We start from the raw sequence: 19,573 nt of genomic DNA on the forward strand, positions 1-19,573 counted from the left end.
TATTGTAGATATTATAAATAAACTATTCAATGTCTTCAGATAAACAGCCTAGGACAAAGGTCACAAATCGCCTTTGGAAATGTATCAGTTAACATAAAATATGCATACTATTTAATCCACCAATTACATTTTTAGGTATTCATCCCACAAAATACTCACTCAAGAGCGCTAGGATATAAGTAGATGATTTTTGAGTTTGTAATGGCAAGAGATTGGAGACAGCATAAGTGATACTGGTTAAATAAAGTATTTGCTTCATAAGTGATGATAGTCTTCACACTAGAAACTAAAAAAAAAAAAAAACCCAAAAACAACAACAACAAAAAAACCAAAACTGGGACATGGCCTTAGCAAGTATGATGTAGCCCTGCCTGTGCTGACAGGTAAAGATACTTATGAGAAATACTGATGTTTCTATGGTCATAGAAAAGGACTCTTGAGGATACAGAAGAAATCATTAACTATGGTTATAATAAGAATTTGGTGAGACTGGAGATTGAAAAGCATGTGCTCTACACTTGAGCCACATTTCCATTTTGCTCTGATTATTTTGGAGGTGGGGGGGGTCTCACAAACTATTTGCCTGGGCTGGCCTCGAACTGAGATCTTCTGGATCTCAGCCTCTCAAGTAGCTAGGATTACAGGTATGAGCCACCATCACCCAGTGAGACTCTTACTTTTTAATTTATATCTTTTTCTGTTGTTGGATTTTTTTAAATGAAAAAAATACATTACTTAGTTTGTCTTAAAAAAAACCAATAGACTGGGGATCTAGCTTGGTGGCATGCCTAGCAAGCTCAAGGCTCTGGGTTCCATCCCCAGCACAGCAAAAAAATTATTTTAAAAAAGGCCTTTTATTGACAAAACTTCAAATTTTTTATACTTATCAAGGAGAAAAGATTGATTGAAAAGATTTCATCCTGAAACCAGATACATTTGAAGACTCAACTACAATAACCTAAGAAATCCTACAGGCCATCTTTCAGTGATCAAATTTGTCTTACGAGCCTAGGCTGGTGTACTGACCTTGGCTGCAAGTTTTCCCGGTGTATCCTGGAAAGCATCTACATTTGTTTGGTCCCACACACTCACCAAACTTGCATCCAGGTTCACACATAGCTGTGAAAGGAAAAGAAATCCCGATGGTAAAAGAACAGAGGTAGTTGACATGGTGAAATATGCACACGTGAAGCCTTTTGCTTGACAGGGAATTCACTGTGGATATACATAGGATGATCTTTCTCGTTAGTCTGTTTTCACCTTTCAGACGCTGGGCAGACTTTTCTTTGTGATCAGCCTTTATACCCACCAAGGAGTGCTAATTTATTGTGCTTATTTGCTTAGTACTGTTATACCTCCAGTGATACTCGAGAAACAGTCTCCCAGACCAGTCAGCAATGTTGCAACATTTAATAAATTGTTTGGCCAAGTGGTGGATTCCTCTCAGAGGCCTGCCCCCGGGGAAAAACTAAAACTTGTGACCCTATCTGAAAAATAACCTAAAACAAAAAGGGCTTGGTGTATGGCTCAAATAGCAGAGGGCCTGCCTAGCAAGTACAAGACTCTGAGTTCAAACTCCAGTACTAAAAAAAGTTTGAGAAGAGACCCCACAATAAGTCTGAAGCAAGTGCCAAGTTCCTTTCCCTCTCTGTCTCTTGCTTCTTCCCATCCCCTGCATATTTTCTCTAATGGTTTTCTTATGAAATTAAAAAAATTTATTACTTTTCCTTTGAATGATCAAAATCTTTTAAATACTATGCGTTATCAGTCAGCCTGAATAACTCACAGGGTGGAAGCAGGGAGGTCCCACCTCCAGCCCTAAGGATTGGAACTCAAAGCATGATGATGAAGATAGCGATGAATGATGATGGAGGCATGACAACAGCAGGATTTGTTTTTCTATTATTTGCTTCTCTATCTCCACACCTGACACAAAGTACATACTCGGGAGATCTTTGTTTCAGGGAAAAAAGTGGTAGGAGAAATAATAGAGTAGGATGTTGTAATTGAGTTTGGGGCAAGAAAAAGTTGTTAAAGGTGATGACTAATTTGAATCTGGCTCACAGGGAGTGGATGAAGAGAAAAACTAGTAAATAGGAAAATGAGAAGACCCTAAAAGAAGAAAGGTGGAGGAGAAAAAATAGTGAACGAGAGCAAGGAGGCACATAGTGGATTGAGGGCTCTCAGCAATGCGTAGATCTAGTAGGAGATCAGGAAATAGCCACAGTAGTAACGAGTCACCAAGCAACTGTCTAGGAATTCTGCTGACATCTCTGCCCATCAATTCCCCAGCTCGAAGTGGGTCCACCTCCAAGCAAGCTTGTTGTTACAGAATCTTTAATCCCAGACCTTGTTTTTTTGGTGGGACTAAGGTTTGAACTCAGGGCTTCATGTTTCCTAGGCAGGCACTCTATCACTTGAGCCACACCTCCAGTCCATTCTGCTCTGGTTATTTTGGAGATGGAGGTATCCCAAACTATTTGCCTGGGCTGGCCTCGAACCTTGATACTCCCAATCTCAACCTTCTAAGTAGCTAGGATTACAGGCATGAACCACTGGCATCTGGCTCACCAGACCCTGTTTTTTCATTAATGTCACCATTCTTCTCCCAGTTACTTCGACTCAGTATCTCATCTCAGTTGTCTCTATTTTTTCTTGTCCTCAAGCCAGTCAGTTATAACACCCTAGCCCTGTTTCTGCCACCAATTCATTCACAGAACAAATATCCATTGTTTGATATGCTATTATCTATCTAGCTAATAGAAACCACCTTGCAAAAGATACCTGGGGAATTACACTGAACCTTTCTCTCTCCTTGCTTTCACCATGGCCTGTGATCCATGCTTCACTGATGCAGGAGTCTAACAGTCTAGTTCCTTTTCTTGGCAGGCCAAACTCTGGTGCAATTATCACCCCAGAATTCCCTGTGGGATGAGAAGGAAGTGAGACTTCTGAAACTATGTTTCTGCCTAGTTTTTCCCCTTGCTCTCTCTTACTGCCTCATAGATTTTCCCTAAGAACACTCTGTAATGGAATATTTGTATGACAGTCTTCTGCTTGGTCTCTACTCCTAGAAATCCTGACGTTACACACAACATTAAAGTACTCTTTATCAAAGCTCTTATCACGCTACATGCTGCACAGGGTCATCATGCAATCTTTGCTGCCTCCTGAATCCTGGACAGGTACCATAAGCAAGTCAAAACCACCATGATCTGGTCTTCACCTTCTTTTCCAGTCTTAGTTTACACTGTTTCCTAGACATAATAAAGTAGCCAAACTAGATTGCCTATCATTCTTTAGACTCATCCTTTGCTTTCTTCCTTTTTCTGTCTATTGCTATCCCTCCCTGGGGTATCTTTTCCCCAAGCCCTAATGGTTGATGTCCTTCCCATCCTTCAAGAACCACCTTGTATGGCCCCGTCTTCCACAGGCCTTCACGGATTTCTCCAGCCACATGTGAACTTCTACTTAACTTTGAGAATCCCACAGAACTTTTGTGGGCCTTTCCTTGTGTAATTGATCAGTTTTTTGTTTTCTTTAAAAAATTAGGCATTATTTGACTTCTATTCTTAATTTCTATCTACTAATTGGTTCTAAGTGTCTTCAGGACAAGGACTTAAACATTCATCATTGTTTCTCTTGCAGTGTTTCATACAGTGTTATGAACATGCTACCTATACAAATTGTTTTGTGGTGCTAGAGATCGAACCCAGGGTCTTACACATGCTAGGTAAGTGCTCTACCACTCAGCTACACCTCTAACCCTTGGTTTTTTGAGACAGAGTTTCACTATGTACCCCAGGCTAGCCTTGAACTCAGGATCCTCCTGCCTCCCCGTCTTAAGTGCTGGGATTATAGACATTACCTCTATCCCCATGCAAATATTTTAAAATAATGAATAAAGTAGTAGATGTAGAACTTTTAATGAGGGAATATTTTATGTCCCTGGAGAAATCATAACTGAGAAGGCACGGAAAATGCTTTTGAAGTGGAATTTTTCCACTTTTAGAGACAAAAGAGTTAGAATTTAATTTCCAGTTTCTATTTTGTTATGGATATGTACTTGGTGATGCAGCTTTAAGTTCAGATGTTTTTAAGCCCCAAAGACCTCTGATTGCTCCCTGGAAACTGATTTCCAACATGATCCAGACAGGAAAGCCCAGGATAAATGCCAAATAGCACATAGGAGAAATGGTGAATAATACCCTTGCTCTAAGGTCAAAACTTCAGCAAGATGTTTTCAATTTATAGTAACTTTGGATATGTGACTTGAACAGCTAATCCACAGCAAAGAAAAATTCAGTTTGTGTCTAAACTGGCCAGAGACTGAAGTGAGCTCTCCACAAAGTCAAACTCTCTTATGCTTTTCCCCCAAATGCCTCTTCCATCTGCAACTTTTCATTAGAGATTTCTTGGTGGACAGCAATTTATTCCATCTCACTAAAGTAACATCATTTAAAGACTTATGATATGGAGTTTGATCAAACTACCTTGGGAGCATATTTAGACCAGGTAGATACCAACAGTTGGAAAGCTCCAGCACGCACAGAGGCAGGGCCTTGAGAGAAACAAAGGAGGGACAGACGAATGGAGGAAAAGGCCTGTGTGGACCAGGCCCTCTCAGCCTAGGGTCTGGCTCTGCTTGTTCAGGCAGGTTGATGTGTGTTTACTTACTGCACAGCCCTCATGCTGGCTGGCTTAGAAATCAGAAATCTAGCAATCAGGGACTAACTACCCTTGCTATTTGGTGCTTCAAGGAACAAACGACTTTACCATCATGAAAGACTATGCAAATTGGATAAAATATGATACAGATTTTAGAAAGAAAAATCTTGCAATTTGACACCCTCCAGCTTGCAAAATGTGCACATTGAACATTTTGCTTAAACCCTCTGTGCTTGATCTTTTAACATTTTGCTTCAAATTCTTTCATGCCTGTGGTCCACAAAAGTATTGAGAATGTGATTGGCTGTGGATATGTGGCCAAACTGCTCTGATCCAGTTAACGAGTAGCCCTTGCAGAAGCCAAAGCTTGCCCTCATTTATTCACAAGCAGCATGTGGGTCTTAGAAGTTTTATTGGCAGTAGGTGCTGAGGTTCGTGAGACTGTAAGAGATTCCAAATCACGTGTCTCTTGTGACTTTCACCCCTTTCTACATGACTGACTTCAAATAAGTATGTGATGTTGTGACTAGAAAGAGAATAAAGCCACATTTAATGCTCCTATCACCTGGTGCTTTAATGGACAGAAGTCTGTGGTGAGATTCATTAGTCTTTTTCTGAGCTGATGGTAATTTATGAGGTATTTTTGTTTTGTGCTAGCAATGAGCACACTCTTGAATGCTTCGCTGTAGGTGCTCTGAAAGGTACCATGTTCTCCAGGTTGCAGAGGAGGAAATGGAGCCTCCATGAGCTTACCTACCTTGTCCAAAGTCACCCACATCTGTCCAGTTCACGATGCCCTTGACCATGACAGTATTGGTCCAATCAGGGTGAGGATCCGCCCTTTTAAGCAACACATGTCACAGTGGGGAGGTGCTCTAAGAGTGGGCAAGTAGGCAATGATGATTTTCATTTTTTCTAGCCTCTCATGCTCTTGCCATCTCGCCACAAGGGAACTATGATGGCTAAGATTTGTATAATACGGAGCATGTGGAAGCAGGTATCCAGGTCTTCCATTGGTTCATAGATTCCGGTATTATCAAGGTCTGCCCTTGCTTATCTATATGTCAATCCAGATATTTTTGGGCCAGTGGGAGAGAAGGAAGTTGGGGCAAGAAGAAGGTAGCACTGTTATTTCTAAAATACCTAAAAGTTACTTTAACGGTTTTATATCATCTTACTGAACAGATAACGGACTGAGGTTCAGGCATTTGCTACCCACTGGGGACACAGGGATAGAGAGAACAGACTCCTACCCTGAAAGAACACGTGCCTGTTCAGACAGTTAGCTTGGAGGAATGTAGATTTGATTTCTCTACACCATAGGTGTTGGTCCTTTTGGAAAGTCATATTGAAAAAAAAAGAAGGCAAAACTCTATATTCATGTCTGCTCATCTCAATCCTCTTGAAATTATCAGAGGCCTTTCTCAGAGCTTCTAACACATCATCTTAGAGAAAATATCCAAGGAAAATTAGGGTTCCTTAGTTTGCAATCTATACAAAAGAATATATGCATCATTTAGAAACTGGCCTTATGAGCTTAAATAATTGAATTGCAAATCTCTAAGTTAAAAAGCTTACTCTTTTGTGGCCAAAGCCTATTGGTTAGGTGGTTAATATTTAAAATGTGTATTTCATGCAAATTAAAACCACACTAAGATTCCACCTCACCCCTGTTAGAATAGCCATCATTAGCAACACCACAAACAACAGGTGTTGGCGAGGATGCAGGGAAAAAGGAACCCTCTTACACTGTTGGTGGGAATGTAAACTAGTACAACCACTCTGGAAAAAAATTTGGAGGCTACTTAAAACTCTAAACATTGATCTACCATTTGATCCAGCAATACCACTCTTGGGGATATACCCAAAAGACTGTGACACAGGTTACTCCAGAGGCACCTGCACACCCATGTTTATTGCGGCACTATTCACAATAGCCAAGTTATGGAAACAGCCAAGATGCCCCACCACTGATGAATGGATTAAGAAAATGTGGTATCTATACACAATGGAATTTTATGCAGCCATGAAGAAGAATGAAATGTTATCATTGGCTGGTAAATGGATGTAATTGGAGAACATCATTCTGAGTGAGGTTAGCCTGGCCCAAAAGACCAAAAATCATATGTTCTCTCTCATATGTGGACATTGGATCAAGGGCAAACACAACAAGGGGATTAGTCTTTGAGTACATGATAAAAGCGAGAGCACACAAGGGAGGGGTGAGAATAGATAAGACACCTAAAAAATTAGCTAGCATTTGTTGCCCTTAACGCAGAGAAACTAAAGCAGATACCTTAAAAGCAACTGAGGCCAATAGGAAAAGGGGACCAGGAACTAGAGAAAAGGTGAGATCAAAAAGAATTAACCTAGAAGGTAACACACATGCACAGGAAATTAATGTGAGTCAACTCCCTGTATAGCTATCCTTATCTCAACCAGGAACCCTTGTTCCTTCCTATTATTGCTTATACTCTCTCTTCAACAAAATTAGAGATAAGGGCAAAATAGTTTCTGCTGGGTATTGAGGGGGTGGGGGGAAGAGGGAGGGGGTGGAGTGGGTGGTAAGGGAGGGGGTGGGGGCAGGGGGGAGAAATGACCCAAGCCTTGTATGCACATATGAATAATAAAACAATAAAAAATATAAAAAAAAATCCAAACCAATAACATAAAAAAATGTGTATTTCATTAGAAATCAAGTTGGAAAACTATCATTAAAAGAGTTAATTGGCCTGGTTTTTGCTAATCTCAGTTTCTCCAAATTAAAAAAGCCAAACAACCCAGTAACAGAAATAATTGGCACATAGTCATCTAAAATAAATCATGTCTAGTATGATGGTGTCAGTCAAATTCTGGGTGGGACGAGATCTCGCTGGTAATGATTTTACTTGAATATTGATAGTTATTCATGTCTCTACCTGGGAAATCCACTGGCAGCTTATGGTGTCACAGATAAAACCTAAGGATCCAGACCCAAGTTCAGAGTGGTCTGAATTTTTATAAAAATTACCTTCACAGACTCCCTTGCTGTTCCTTTTCCAGCCATAGCAGCAGGCCAGTTTTGTTCCATACTGACAGATCCCAGGTTGGTGTGCCAGTGCCAATAACCCATGATTCCTTGGACTGTGGATAAAGAACCACATGTTAGCACTGAGAAAACAGAAAAGGCAATAGAGACTCTTCCATGCTACTAAAGTAACTGGAGAGATGTCAAATACCTGGTTAATTCCAACAGACCTGAGGTAAGTGCTAGATTCCATTTTGAAAACCTGAATTTTGGAATTGGTAGCCTCTACTCCTATGCCTTGCCAGCCTTCCTCAATAGTTTTGTCCATTTCCTTCTTCCTCAGGGTTCAAAGAATTGGTTTATAAAACCTATAAAGCCAGGGTACATAAAAGTGACCAAAAATGTATTCTTTTCAACCTGATAGAGTGCCACTTCTTAAATCTGCTCTGTACTGGCACAACCGCCTTCCAGTTCTGGCTCTGTTTCAGTGCTGAGTATGCTAATGTAACTCACTGGTCATGTGGTTTTGGCCCAGACAAGAGCTCTGCACTTTTACCTCATTGGCCACCTGGGAACTTTTGAACAGACTGAAATCACCACACACTAAGGATGGCTAAGAGCTGGAGATTTTTCTGCTAAGCTCTCATGTTACAGGGGAGAAAACTCCAGAACCATGGAGTAGAGGCCTGTCCGCAGTACAGCTGGATACTGGGGATTCCAGCCCAGGGTTCACTTTCATTCCACATGGTCTCCTGGAAACACAATTTGCTAAACTCTTTAACTATCAAGCAAGAGTCTGCAAACATTTTCTCTTAAGTGTCAGATGGTAAACATTTCAGGCTTCGTGGGTCATAAGGTCCCTGTCTACATGCGAAAGTGGGCATTGGCAATAAATAGTAAACAGATGGGGAATGACTATTCCAATAAAACTTTATTTATGGATGCTGAAATTCAAATTTAATATGCTTTCCATGTGTCGTGACACAGTATTCTTTTGGTTCGTTGTCAATTATTTAGAAATGCAAAAACTGGTATTAGCTCATGGATTAAGTAAAAATGGGGTCACCCAGCCTTGGTCAGCAGGTTGTAGGTTTCTGATCCCTTGATCTAGAGATCTGAAGAGAGAGCCCCTTGTCCCTAAGCAAATACCTTAAGTATTTGCCAGAGAGGAAACTCCTTGCCTGTTAACCTACTTACTGTGTTAACCAGGCTTGCTATCAGACTGGAAGAAAAGACTTGTGTTGCATATTTTGTGGAAGTCTGTAGTTTATATTCCTCATGCATATTAAATGCACTATAAAATATTTCCTGGCTCTTTAATAGACAAGGAATGTACATTTTACCAGGTGCTTTCTGCTACAAGACTGGATTTTATGCTAGTTAATAATATCTTAGTCAAGGTCAGATAGTTAAATAACCTTGTAGATTTCCCTCAGGGTCTGCTTCTCCTACAAACTGTTTCTCAGTGTAAAGCTATAAAGATATGGTTTGGGACATCTCATTAACTGAGAGCACAAAATGCAAGGATGATTTTATTATTTGTTTCTTCTGGAAAAGAACTAGTTTTTCATTTAAAATAGGAATTCATAAGCCATTCACTCAACCACTTAGAAAAGGGTTTCTCAACCTCTACATGACTGGTATTTTGACGAGTAATTCTTTGTTGTTCAGGGCTGTCCTGTGCACTATAGGACATTTAGCATCATCCTTGGACTCTATAAATGCCAGTAGCACACATCCCTTCAGTTGTGACAATCAAAAATGTCTCCAGGTATTGCAAAAGATCCCTTGGAAGGCAAAACTGCCTTCCATTAAGCACCATCGAGCATATGCTGTGTTCCAAGCACTGACGTAGGCACATAGAGTAGATGGTGAGGAGGTGGTGCTTGCTCTCTTCTGTTTAGAGTTGTGAACAGACACACTACAGTATAGGACAGCATGGTGAATATTGTTAAAATCCTCTGAGAATGAGGGTTTTTCTTTTTTTCAGTGCTGGGGATTGAATACAAGGCCTTTCACATGCAAGCATTCTATCACTGAGCTATGCCCAGAGGCCTGAGAAAGAGCTTTGACTGAGAAGTAATGCAGCCACCCACCATAATCTAATCTACATATTACTAACAATTCTACAAGGGGTAACATGATTTGGACCTATGTTCAATAACAATGAATAACAATAACAGTGCCCAAAGACACAGCCACCGACTACTGGACAGAAAGTGTGCTGAGTAAATAAATGCTAGTCCAGACAGTGATGTCCTTATGAATTTTACTTTATACTAGCATTCTTAAAATTAAGAATTAATTAATAATTCACATTACCATAAAATTGACCATTTAAAGTGGTTTTTAGGATTACCACTGTGTTATGCATCCATCTCTACTATTAAATTCCAAAATATTTCCATCATCCCCAAAAGAAATGTTTAACTGAATTTTCCCCTCCCTCCATCTACTAGCAACCACAAATCTACTTTTTGTCTTGGATTTGCCTGTTCTGGACATTTCATATGAACAGAGTCATACAATATGTAGCTTTTGTGTCTGTCTTTTTAAACTCTAATGTTGTAGTACATAACAGTACTTTGTTCCTTTTTATTGCTGAATAATACATCATTGTATGGATATACCATGTATTGTTTATCCATCCATCAGTTGATGGACTTGGGCTGTTTTCACCTTTTCCCATTATGGATAATGTTTCTGTGAGCATTGGTATACACAAGTTTTTCTGTGAAAATTTATTTCATTTCTCTTGGGTATATAACTAGGACTAGTATTGCTGGAACATATGGTACAATTGACTGAATATTTGTGCCCCAAAGTTCCATATATTGACATTTTTAATCACAAAGTGATGGTATTTGGAGGTAGGGCCTTTGGGAGGTAATTAGCTTATGAGGGTGGAGCTTTCATGGATGGTATTAGTTCTCTTATAAGAAGAGGCAAGAGTGCTAGCTAATTTGAGAAGTCCATAACATAGGAGAGGGGCCTGACCATGCTGGCACCCTGACCTGTGTTCAATCCCTCCCTCCCTCCCTTTCTCCAATGGGCTACAGGTTCTTCAAACACAAGCATGGCATCTCTTGCCTTTTGGACTGCACTCATTCTGTTCCTCTGTCTTCATGGAGCTTATATTCTATTCAGTTGGGTGCAGAGTGTGGGAGTGGTGCACTACCGGGTAGATGGCAGTGCCATGTTTCTGGAATGAATGATGAGTTGTTTTTGGCATATGGTGATTTTGAGCACTCATCATGCCCACAAGCATTAGGTAGAAGAGATGTTAGTAGAAAATTGGATATCTGTTTGGGTCAGAAGTTTAGGAAGCAGAACTTGATTTGGGAATCATCTACAGTAGATGGTTACTGAAGCTGCAGGAGGACATGTAGTGTAGCAAGAGAAGGAAACTTAGGGGAGAGACCCAAGGAAACCAGAATATAAGAGCTGGGCCAAGAAAGGGGGAAATTCAGAAAGAGACACACACAATACTCAGGGGAACAGTGCAGTGCCAAAAAAGCCAAATGAGGAGAGTGCTTCTAGAAAGGAGTAGAATCAACTCTAGGTGTTGAAAAGCTGTGTAACATGGTGGATTGGACTATGGTTTCCTTCCTAGGTTTGAATTCTGGATATATATACTCTGTGACCTTCAGCAAATTACTTCACCTTTCTATAACCCCATTTCATTTTTGAAATATGAATAACAAAAGTATTTACCTTAAGTGTATTTGCAATAATGAAATTTAATATATGCAAAGGGCTTTGAGCAGTGATTAACACAGTAAATTCTCCCGAACTGATTGTTTTTATTAGTACTAGTAGTAGCATTAAGAATATTCAGAGTACAGCCATATTTCCCACAAAAGGGTCTGCTTTAGTATCACTGTCAAGCTCTATTTTTGGTGGGAATGGCCTGTGGGAGTTGTAGCCTTACTTAATAGTTATGATGAATTTCCAGGAATGGAGTCACTGGGGCCCTTGGTCAATTATGCTTCCTGAAGTTGGAAGTCTATGAATACATTATCGTGACTGCCACAGTTCTCATGTGATTTATCTTTTTATGTTTATAGAAACTAGTTTTCATTGTAAGGGGAGATTATTATAGAATTTTACCTTACAGAAAGTGACCTTAGATATCATCTAGTTCCAACCTATCGCTTTACACATGAAGAAACTAAGGTCAAGAAACACTAAGTATTCTACTGTTATTATTATTTTTTTTCCCTTCTCACTAGTTTTGAATTTATTTTTTTGTTTATTTATTCACATGTGCATACATTGTTTGGGTCATTTCTCCACCCTGCCCCCCTCTCCCACCCTTCCCCCCGTCCCCTCTTCAGTTTCAGGCAGGTCCTGTTCTGCCCTCACTGATTTTGTTGAAGAAAGGACATATGCATAATAAGAAAGACAAAGCATTTTTGCTAGTTGAGTTAAGGATAGCTATACAGAGAGATTCCTACTATTGCTTTCATGTATCCATGTGTTACAACCCGTGTTGATTTAACTCTTACTGATCTTTACCTTGGTTCCTGATCCCCTGCTCATGATAACTTGTCATTTTAAGGTTTCTGTATTAGTTCCTCTGGAGTGGGGACATCAAACACTTTCATGTTATGGGTTTTCTACCTGTTCCCATATCTCTCGTATGTGCTCTCCCCTTGTCATGTGATTCAAGTCCAACAGCATTGCTGCATTTGCCCTAGATCTAAAGTCTGCATATGAGCAGGAACATACGATTTTTGGTTTTCTGGGCCTTGCTGACCTCACTCAGAATGATGTTCTCCAGTTCCATCCATTTACCTGCAAATGATAAGATTTCATTTTTCTTCATGGCTGAGTGAAATTCCACTATGTACAAGTACCACATTTTCTTGATCCATTCATCAGTAGTGGGGCATCTTGGTTGTTTCCATAACTTGGCTATTGTGAATAGCGCTGCAATAAACATGGGTGTGCAGGTGCCTCTGGAGTAACCTGGGTTGCATTCCTTTGGGTATATCCCCAGGAGTGGGATTGCTGGATCATATGGCAGGTCTATGTTTAGATTTTTAAGAAGTCTCCAAATTTTTTTCCAGAGTGGTTGCACCAGCTTGTATTCCCACCAGCAGTGGATTAGGGTTCCTTTTTTTCCACATCCTCACCAACACTTGTTGGTGGTGTTTTGGATGATGGCTATTCTAACAGGGGTGAGGTGGAATCTTAGTGTGGTTTTGATTTGCATTTCCTTTATGGCCAGAGATGGTGAGCATTTTTACATGTGTTTTTTGGCCATTTGAATTTCTTCTTTCGAAAAAGTTCTGTTTAGTTCAGTTGCTCATTTCTTAATTGGTTCATTGATTTTAGGAGAGTTTAATTTCTTAAGTTCCCTATATATTCTGGTTATCAGTCTCTTGTCTGATGTATAGCTGGCAAATATTTTCTCCCACTCTGTGGATGGTCTTTTCAGTTTAAAGACCATTTCTTTTGTTATGCAGAAGCTTTTAAATTTCATGTAGTCCCATTTGTCCATTCTTTCTCTTAGTTGCTGGGCTGCTGGGGTTCTGTTGAGGAAGTCTTTGCCTATACCTATTTTTTCCAGAGTGTTTCCTGCTCCTTCCTGTAGTAACTTCAGAGTTTCAGGTCTGATATTTAAGTCCTTAATCCATCTTGAGTTGATACTATCCACTGGTGTTATAAGTCAAATTATTCATCCATCCAGTTGTCTACTCAAAATATATTAGGTAACTTCGCATGTCAGGCACTGTACTAGGCATTGAGACTATTGGCAGTATATGAGAAAAAAGAGCTAGAGTCTATGGGCAATGATGGGAAAGTAAACAAATAATTATATATTCCAACATATGAACTATGCCAAAGGGGCGAGTTCTCAGGGACTAGGGGATGATATAGGAATTATTAGGTTGGGATGGGTAGGTGAGGTTTTCTGGAGGAAAATGAACTCTGTCACTGGCAGAAGTAACCCAGGTGAAGTGTGAGAAACATGTATGGTAGGAAAGATATTCCAGGCAGAGAAAACAGCCTATGCCAAAACTGCAGTTACTAACGACATGGAGGTTGGTGGCCAGAAAATTGGAGCATAGACAGAGATGTGTGTTTAGAACAGAGGAAGGGAAGAGGAAGGTGGAAGGAATGTTGTTATGGAGAAGGGGCAGGTAGATAAGCAGAGATAAGAAAGAAAATGCCAGTGGCCATGGGAAACATTTTGTCCATCCTAAGTCTCCAGAGAGTCATAGAAGGATTTCAAGGAGTGAGAAATATCAAGGATTTTGCAATGCATGCAACAGCCTCCATAGAAATAGGGGGAGGAAGATGGTGGATAGCTGACAGACCCTGGGATCTTGACCTGCACGATTTCAAACAATTACTCCGGATTTTTGTGACACCAAGGATCGGGTAATACTGCTTTTTTCTGCCAACCAAGATACCGCCAACACATAGGGGGCACATAATATTCATTGACCAGACCCTTAAAGTAACTTTGTAAAGTGCATAACGGCTGGCACAGGGTCAGGCAGCTGCTGCCGCCTGCCTGTCTGTTAGCCAGCTGGAAACAGCTGGGAGCAGGGTCAGATAGCCCCAGCTGATCCACCACTTTTTTTCTTCTCTCTCTCTCTCTCTCTCTCTCTCTCTCTCTCTCTCTCTCTCTTTCTCAATTCCCTCCTGCCTGGGTCAGCAAAGCTAAAACACAACAAAGAAAATGGCAGGGACCTGCAAGCATCTGGGAGTACCTGGACCCACCATAATATGTGTGGTTCCAGAACCTCCGACTGCCGCCCACCTGCACAGATCTCTCTCTGCCTTAGTGTGTCTGCAACCTTGCCAACAATAATGCAACGTAGAGAACCTCACAAAGAGAGCTGCTGCAAGCATCTGGGGAGATCAGGACCCGCCAAACACAAGCAGACACTTTTAAAACCTCTGTCTGCCACCTGCCTGCCCTGCCCTGTAGCTGATCTGTTTCCAACCAAGTGAATCTGCTAACCCGCCAGGTGAGTGCAACACACTGTTTGGGAAGGAACCTCATATTCTAGCACAGCTGGGGAGTCAACTGCACCCCACCCTGGGCGAAACTGGTGGCCAAATATACAGAAGGAATATTTCCCCTCTGACTGGGGGAATGGGGGCAGAACGCAGAGCTAAAAAAGCCCGTGTGGGAGTGGGGCAGCTCAGCAGCCACTGTGGGGAAAGCCAGGTCCTCCACTGCCTTGGAGAAACTGGGAGCAAGCTGAAACTAACAGTCTCATCAAGAGAAAAGCTCTCTTCTAACTCACAGGCTTGCCCCATGAGTGGAAGGGGCTGGCAACTGCTCATTTATCAACCCCTCACTGGATCACTTTTGAGAACCTGCCTACTCCAGAGGCCCCACTCCACTAAGGAAGCCCATGCTGAAACACCCAGAGCTGAGCCCCCCCCAGAGCTGTATGATACAGAAGAGCAACACTCATTGCCATGCAACCCACATACCAACGTAAAAAAGGGATAGTCTTGGCTAAAGCCCCTACAAAAAATAAAAGCATCACCACCTCAACCTGAAATCAGAGGAAAGAGTCCAGAACATTCATTGAACTGATTTTTTACATATATATATATATACATAATTTTTGTTTTATTTTGCTTTTATTTTTGTATATTTTTTAATTTTTAATTTTAACTTTTATTTTCCTCATTTTTTCCGATCTCACTGTTACCTAACTCCTTTCTCCATTCTATCCTAATAGTAACTCGTTCAGCCCTCTATTCCCCAACTTTCCTTTCTCTACCCCAATTTTTTCTTTCTCATCTCTTTCCATCTTCTCCCTCTTCCTTTCCCCATATCACCTTCCTCTTCTCCCCCTCCCTCTTCCCCATTACCTTGACCTCTCAAAATGTACCACCCACTGAATGGTCTATTATACCAACTTTACACATTACCCCATTCTTCCTATTCCTCAGCAACTGTGACAATAGCACCCTACTCCACAACGACTGAACTATGCCTCAACATGCACTAGGGACTTAGTACCCTAGAACTCCCACACCTCACACACCTCTCCCCTCAGCCCATTCCCCCTTCCTGCCCCTTCATCCAGCACCAGTTCTTTCAATACCTAAGTATCCACCTCTACCCAAACAACCGTTATCTTCCCAATCTCCATGATTTATAGATAATATCATCAAGGGGCTCACTACATAGTTTGTAAATAACTGGTCCAGCATTGAATCAGTGCATTTGTTACTGATAATTTATACTGCCTAGTAAGGGAACAGAAATAGCACATCAACCTAGCTAACAACTAAGCCAGTCATAGCACAGTAATTGAGTCAAGGGAAAGAAAATAGGTGATTGAAATCCCCAATTAGTCAACTACATAGGAGCACAGCACATCATAGAAGCATGGGGAGAAGAAGGAGGCCAGGAAATTCTACCCCCAAAAGACAAACCATTCCAGAGGATTTAGTGGGAAATGAAGAAAATGAAAACCCAGTTCCTGACCCCATCAGAACAATAATAAATATCATCAATAAGCTCAGTGATGCCCACAAAATATCTCACAAAGAAGAAATTATGGACAAGAGCACTGAGAAACTCATGAAGAAGCTACAAGATATGGTTAACCAGAAAATACAAGATGCACTCAGGAAATATCAAGACACTACAAATAAAAAACTTGAGAAGACACAGAAACAACTAAATGAACTCAGAGAGGACTTCAACAATCTTCCAAAGTGAAACAAAGGAGACTATAAAAGTGAAATATGAAATAAAGACAACACAAGATATGGAAGAGGAATTTAACAAAGATATGGAATACTTCAGGAAAAAGAATCCCTGGAAATAAAAAGTTCCTTAAATTGAATAAAAAAGTCAGGGAAAAGCCACTCCAGCAGACTAGAACAAGTGAAAGACAGACTCTCAGGACTTGAAGACAAAATAAATATTAAAGAAAAAACAGAAGAACTCTTAGACAAAAGACTTAAAAGCTGTGAAAGGAATATGCAAGAACTCAGCAACTCCATCAAAACACCAAACCTGAGAATCATGGGCATTAAAGAAGAAGAGGTACAAGCCAAAGGGCTACATAATATATTTAACAAAATAATAGCAGAAAATTTCCCAAATCTTGAGAAAGAGTTGTGCATTCAGGTACAGAAAGCCTCCAGGACACCAAACAGGCTTGGCTAAAATAGAACCTCTCCATGGCATATTATTGTTAAAACAATTAGCACAGAGAAAAGAGAAAGAATATTGATGGCTGTGAGAAAGGACAAACAAATAACAAATAAAGGTAAACCCATCAAAATAACAGCATATTTCTCAACAGAAACTTTAAAAGCAAGAAGGGCATGAAATGAGGTATTTTGAACACTGAAAAAAATAATTTCAGACCGAGAATACTCTACACAGCAAAACTGTCATTCAAAATTGATGGAGGAATAAGTCTTCCACAATAAACAGAAACTAAAAAAAATATGACCAACAAGCCACCACTACAGAAGATTCTGAAAGGAATCTTACACACATAAGACAAAAACAAACAACCATGAAAGGAAGTACTAAACCTCATGAGAAAAACACAAATACTCAGAGAGTAGCATTGAATCAGCTTCACACACTCAGATCCTTAAACAGCAAAAACAACTAAATGGCAGGAATCACCACATACCTCTCAATACTAACACTGAATGTTAATGGTTAAAAGTCATAACTTGGCAAACTGGATTAAAAAGGAAGATCCCACAATCTGTTCTTTACAAGAGACCCACCTTATTGACAGAAACAAACAATGGCTTAGGGTAAAAGGCTAGAAGATGATTTACCAAGCTAATGGTCCCCCAAAACAGGCAGCAGTAGCAATACTTATACCAGATAATGTGGACTTCAAACTAAGTTACTCAAAAGAGATGAAGAAAGTCACTTCATACTAATAAAAGGAGCAATACATCAAGAGAAAATAACAATTATCAACTTAGATGCACCAAATGTTAGTGCACCAAACTTCATTAAACATAAAGGACTTAAAACCACATAAAGACCCTAATACAGTGGTAGCAGGAGACTTTAATACTCCTTTATCACCAATAGATAGGTCATCCAGACAAAAAAATCAACAAAGAAATCCTAGAACTAAATGACACCATAGATCTAATGGAACTGATAGATGTCTAGCGAGTATTCCATCCTGCAACAGCACAATATACATTCTTCTCAGGAGCCCATGGAACTTTCTCCAAAATAGATCATATCTTAGGGCACAAAGCAAGTCTCAACAAATATGACAACCGAAATAACCCCCTTCATACTATTTGATCATAATGCAATAAAACTAGAACTCAACAACAAAGCAGCAGCAGAAAATACTCAAACAATTGGTGGCTGAACAACACATTGCTCAACAATCAGTGAGTCATAAAAGAAGTAAGTGAGGAAATCAAAAAGTTCCTAGAATTTAATGAAATGAAAACACCACCTATCAGAACCTATGGGATACAGCAAAGGCAGTCCAAAGAGGAAAGTTTATAGCCATGAGTGCTTATATAAAAACACAGAAAGATATCAAATAAACAACCTAATGCTACATCTCAAACTCCTAGAAAAACATGTAGAACAAACTAAACCCAGAACAAGTAGAAGGTGAGAAATAATAAAAATAAGGGCCGAAATTAATGGAATAGAGAATAAAGACCAAAAAATGATACAAAGAATCAATGATACAAAAAGCAGGTTCTTTGAAAAAAATAAACAAGATTAGCAAAGCCCTGGCAAATCTGACTAAAATGAGGAGGGAAAAGACCCAAATAAAATTAGAAATGAAAAAGGGGAGATAACAACAGATACCAAGGAAATCCAGGGATTCATTAGGGACTACTTTGAGAACCTATATTTAAAAAAATTGGAAAATCTAGAAGAAATGGACAAAAAGTAGATACATATGACAATCTAAAACTGAACCAAGAGGATATTAACCACCTAAACAGATCTCTAACACACAATGAAATTGAAGTAGCAATAAAGAGTGTCCCCAAAAAGAAAAGTCCAGGACCTGATGGATTCTCCACTGAATTCAGCCAGACCTTTTAAGAAGAACTAATACCAACTTATCCACAAAAGAGAGAAGGAACACTGCCTAACTCATTCTATGAAGCCAAAATTACGCTCATCCGAAAACTGGAACAGGACACATCCAAAAACAGAGAACTACAGGCCAATCTCCTTAATGAATATTGATGTAAAAATCCTCAATAAATTAATGCAAACCAAATCCAACAACATATCAGAAAGACAATTAACCATGACCAAGTTGGCTTCATCCCAGGGATGTAGGGATGGTTCAACATATCCAAATCATTAAATATAATACAGCATATTAACAGAAACAAAGACAAAAACAACCTGATCATCTCAATAGATGCAGAAAAAGCCTTCAATAAGATTCAACACCATTTCATGATAAAAGCTCTGAGGAAACTAAGAATAGAAAGAATGTACGTCAACATAATAAAGGCTATTTATGACAAACCTATAGCCAACATCATACTTAATGGGAAAAAACTGAAACCATTTCCCCTAAAGTCAGGAACAAGGCAAGGGTGCCTACTTTCTTCACTCCTATTCAACATAATCTTGGAAGGCAGGAGGAAGAAATAAAAGGAATACAAATAGGTAAAGAAGTAGTCAAACTATCCCTATTTGCAGATGACATGATCTTTTACCTAAAAGATCAAAAAAACTCCTAGTCACCATAAACAGCTTCACCAAATTAGCAGGATACAAAATCAACTTACAAAAATCAGTAGCCTTTCTATACACCAACAGTGAACAGATTGAGAAAGAATATAGGAAAAAATTACATTTACAATAGCTTCAAAAAAATCAAATACCTAGGAACAACCTTAACAGAAGATGTAAATGACCTCTACCAG

General features: G+C 39.8%; 1 protein-coding gene across 3 annotated transcripts in view; it reads right to left on the bottom strand.

Annotated features, from left to right (window-relative positions):
• Egfl6 (EGF like domain multiple 6) overlaps nt 1-19,573 on the bottom strand; it is a 79,437-nt gene that overhangs the window by 37,140 nt on the left and 22,724 nt on the right. For all 3 annotated transcript variants that reach the window (XM_074064391.1, XM_074064390.1, XM_074064392.1), the window contains exons 2-3: nt 7,679-7,791; nt 1,027-1,119 (exon numbers count right to left, since the gene is read on the bottom strand). In XM_074064391.1, the coding sequence (XP_073920492.1) occupies nt 1,027-1,119; nt 7,679-7,791 (206 nt within the window). The remainder of the gene's footprint in view (nt 1-1,026; nt 1,120-7,678; nt 7,792-19,573) is intronic.

Source organism: Castor canadensis, chromosome X (assembly GCF_047511655.1).
Source record: "Castor canadensis chromosome X, mCasCan1.hap1v2, whole genome shotgun sequence".
NCBI lineage: Eukaryota > Metazoa > Chordata > Mammalia > Rodentia > Castoridae > Castor > Castor canadensis.